Source organism: Penaeus monodon, chromosome 23 (genome assembly GCF_015228065.2).
Source record: "Penaeus monodon isolate SGIC_2016 chromosome 23, NSTDA_Pmon_1, whole genome shotgun sequence".
NCBI lineage: Eukaryota > Metazoa > Arthropoda > Malacostraca > Decapoda > Penaeidae > Penaeus > Penaeus monodon.
In genome coordinates this window covers 35,015,774-35,016,678 of record NC_051408.1, presented here as the reverse complement: position 1 = coordinate 35,016,678, position 905 = coordinate 35,015,774, and the positions used below count along the sequence as shown (strand labels likewise).

Here is a 905-nt window from a genome sequence, read left to right as displayed (position 1 = left end):
CACAACCCCTGAAAAACACATATACAGTGTCACATATTCAGGTGGAGGTCGCCAAGGTGAGTTCCACGCGCCGTCTTCGCCTCACTGACTGGCGTGCAGTTCCCTGGACGCCCGCCAGACTGCAAGGAGGCCACGACCTAGCAGGCAATGGCGCAGCGGCAGGGGTGGGCGTCGGGAGGTGGGGCGGTATGGGCGTCGCGAGGTGGGCGGTATGGGCGTCGGGAGGTGGGGCGGTATGGGCGTCGGGAGGGGGGCGGTATGGGCGTCGCGGAGGTGGGGCGGTATGGGCGTCGGGAGCGGTTGGGGCGGCTATGGGCGTCGCGAGGTGGGGCGGTATGGGCGTCGGGAGGTGGGGCGGTATGGGCGTCGGGAGGTGGGGCGGTATGGGCGTCGGGAGGTGGGGCGGTATGGGCGTCGGGAGGTGAGGCGGTATGGGCGTCGGGAGGTGGGGGGGGTCGGAGTGGGGGGGGGGTGGGCGGTATGGGCGTCGGAGGTGGGGCGGTATGGGCGTCGCGAGGTAGGGCGGTATGGGCGTCGCGAGGTGGGGCGGTATGGGCGCCGGGAGGTGGGGCGGTATGGGCGCCGCGAGGTGGGGCGGTATGGGCGTCGCGAGGTGGGGCGGTATGGGCGTCGGGAGGTGGGGCGGTATGGGCGTCGCGAGGTGGGGCGGTATGGGCGTCGCGAGGTGGGGCGGTATGGGCGTCGGGAGGTGGGGGTATGGGCGTCGGGAGGTGGGGTGGTATGGGCGTCGCGAGGTGGGGTGGTATGGGCGTAGCGAGGTGGGGCGGTATGGGCGTCGGGAGGTGGGGCGGTATGGGCGTGAATTGCTTCGGTTTTGATGGGGGTGTGCGTTCTGAGGGGGCGGAGGGGGGAGGAGGAGGGTGGAGGGAGGGCCGAGGGGAATG

The 905-nt window shown here is 71.4% G+C and overlaps 1 protein-coding gene across 1 annotated transcript in view; it reads right to left on the bottom strand.

Annotated features, from left to right (window-relative positions):
* Positions 1–137: 137 nt before the first annotated feature.
* LOC119588222 (pollen-specific leucine-rich repeat extensin-like protein 3) overlaps positions 138–905 on the bottom strand; it is a 3,194-nt gene continuing 2,426 nt past the window's right edge. Inside the window, exon 2 of the mRNA XM_037936923.1 lies at positions 138–827. Within this exon, the coding sequence (XP_037792851.1) occupies positions 138–827 (690 nt within the window). The remainder of the gene's footprint in view (positions 828–905) is intronic.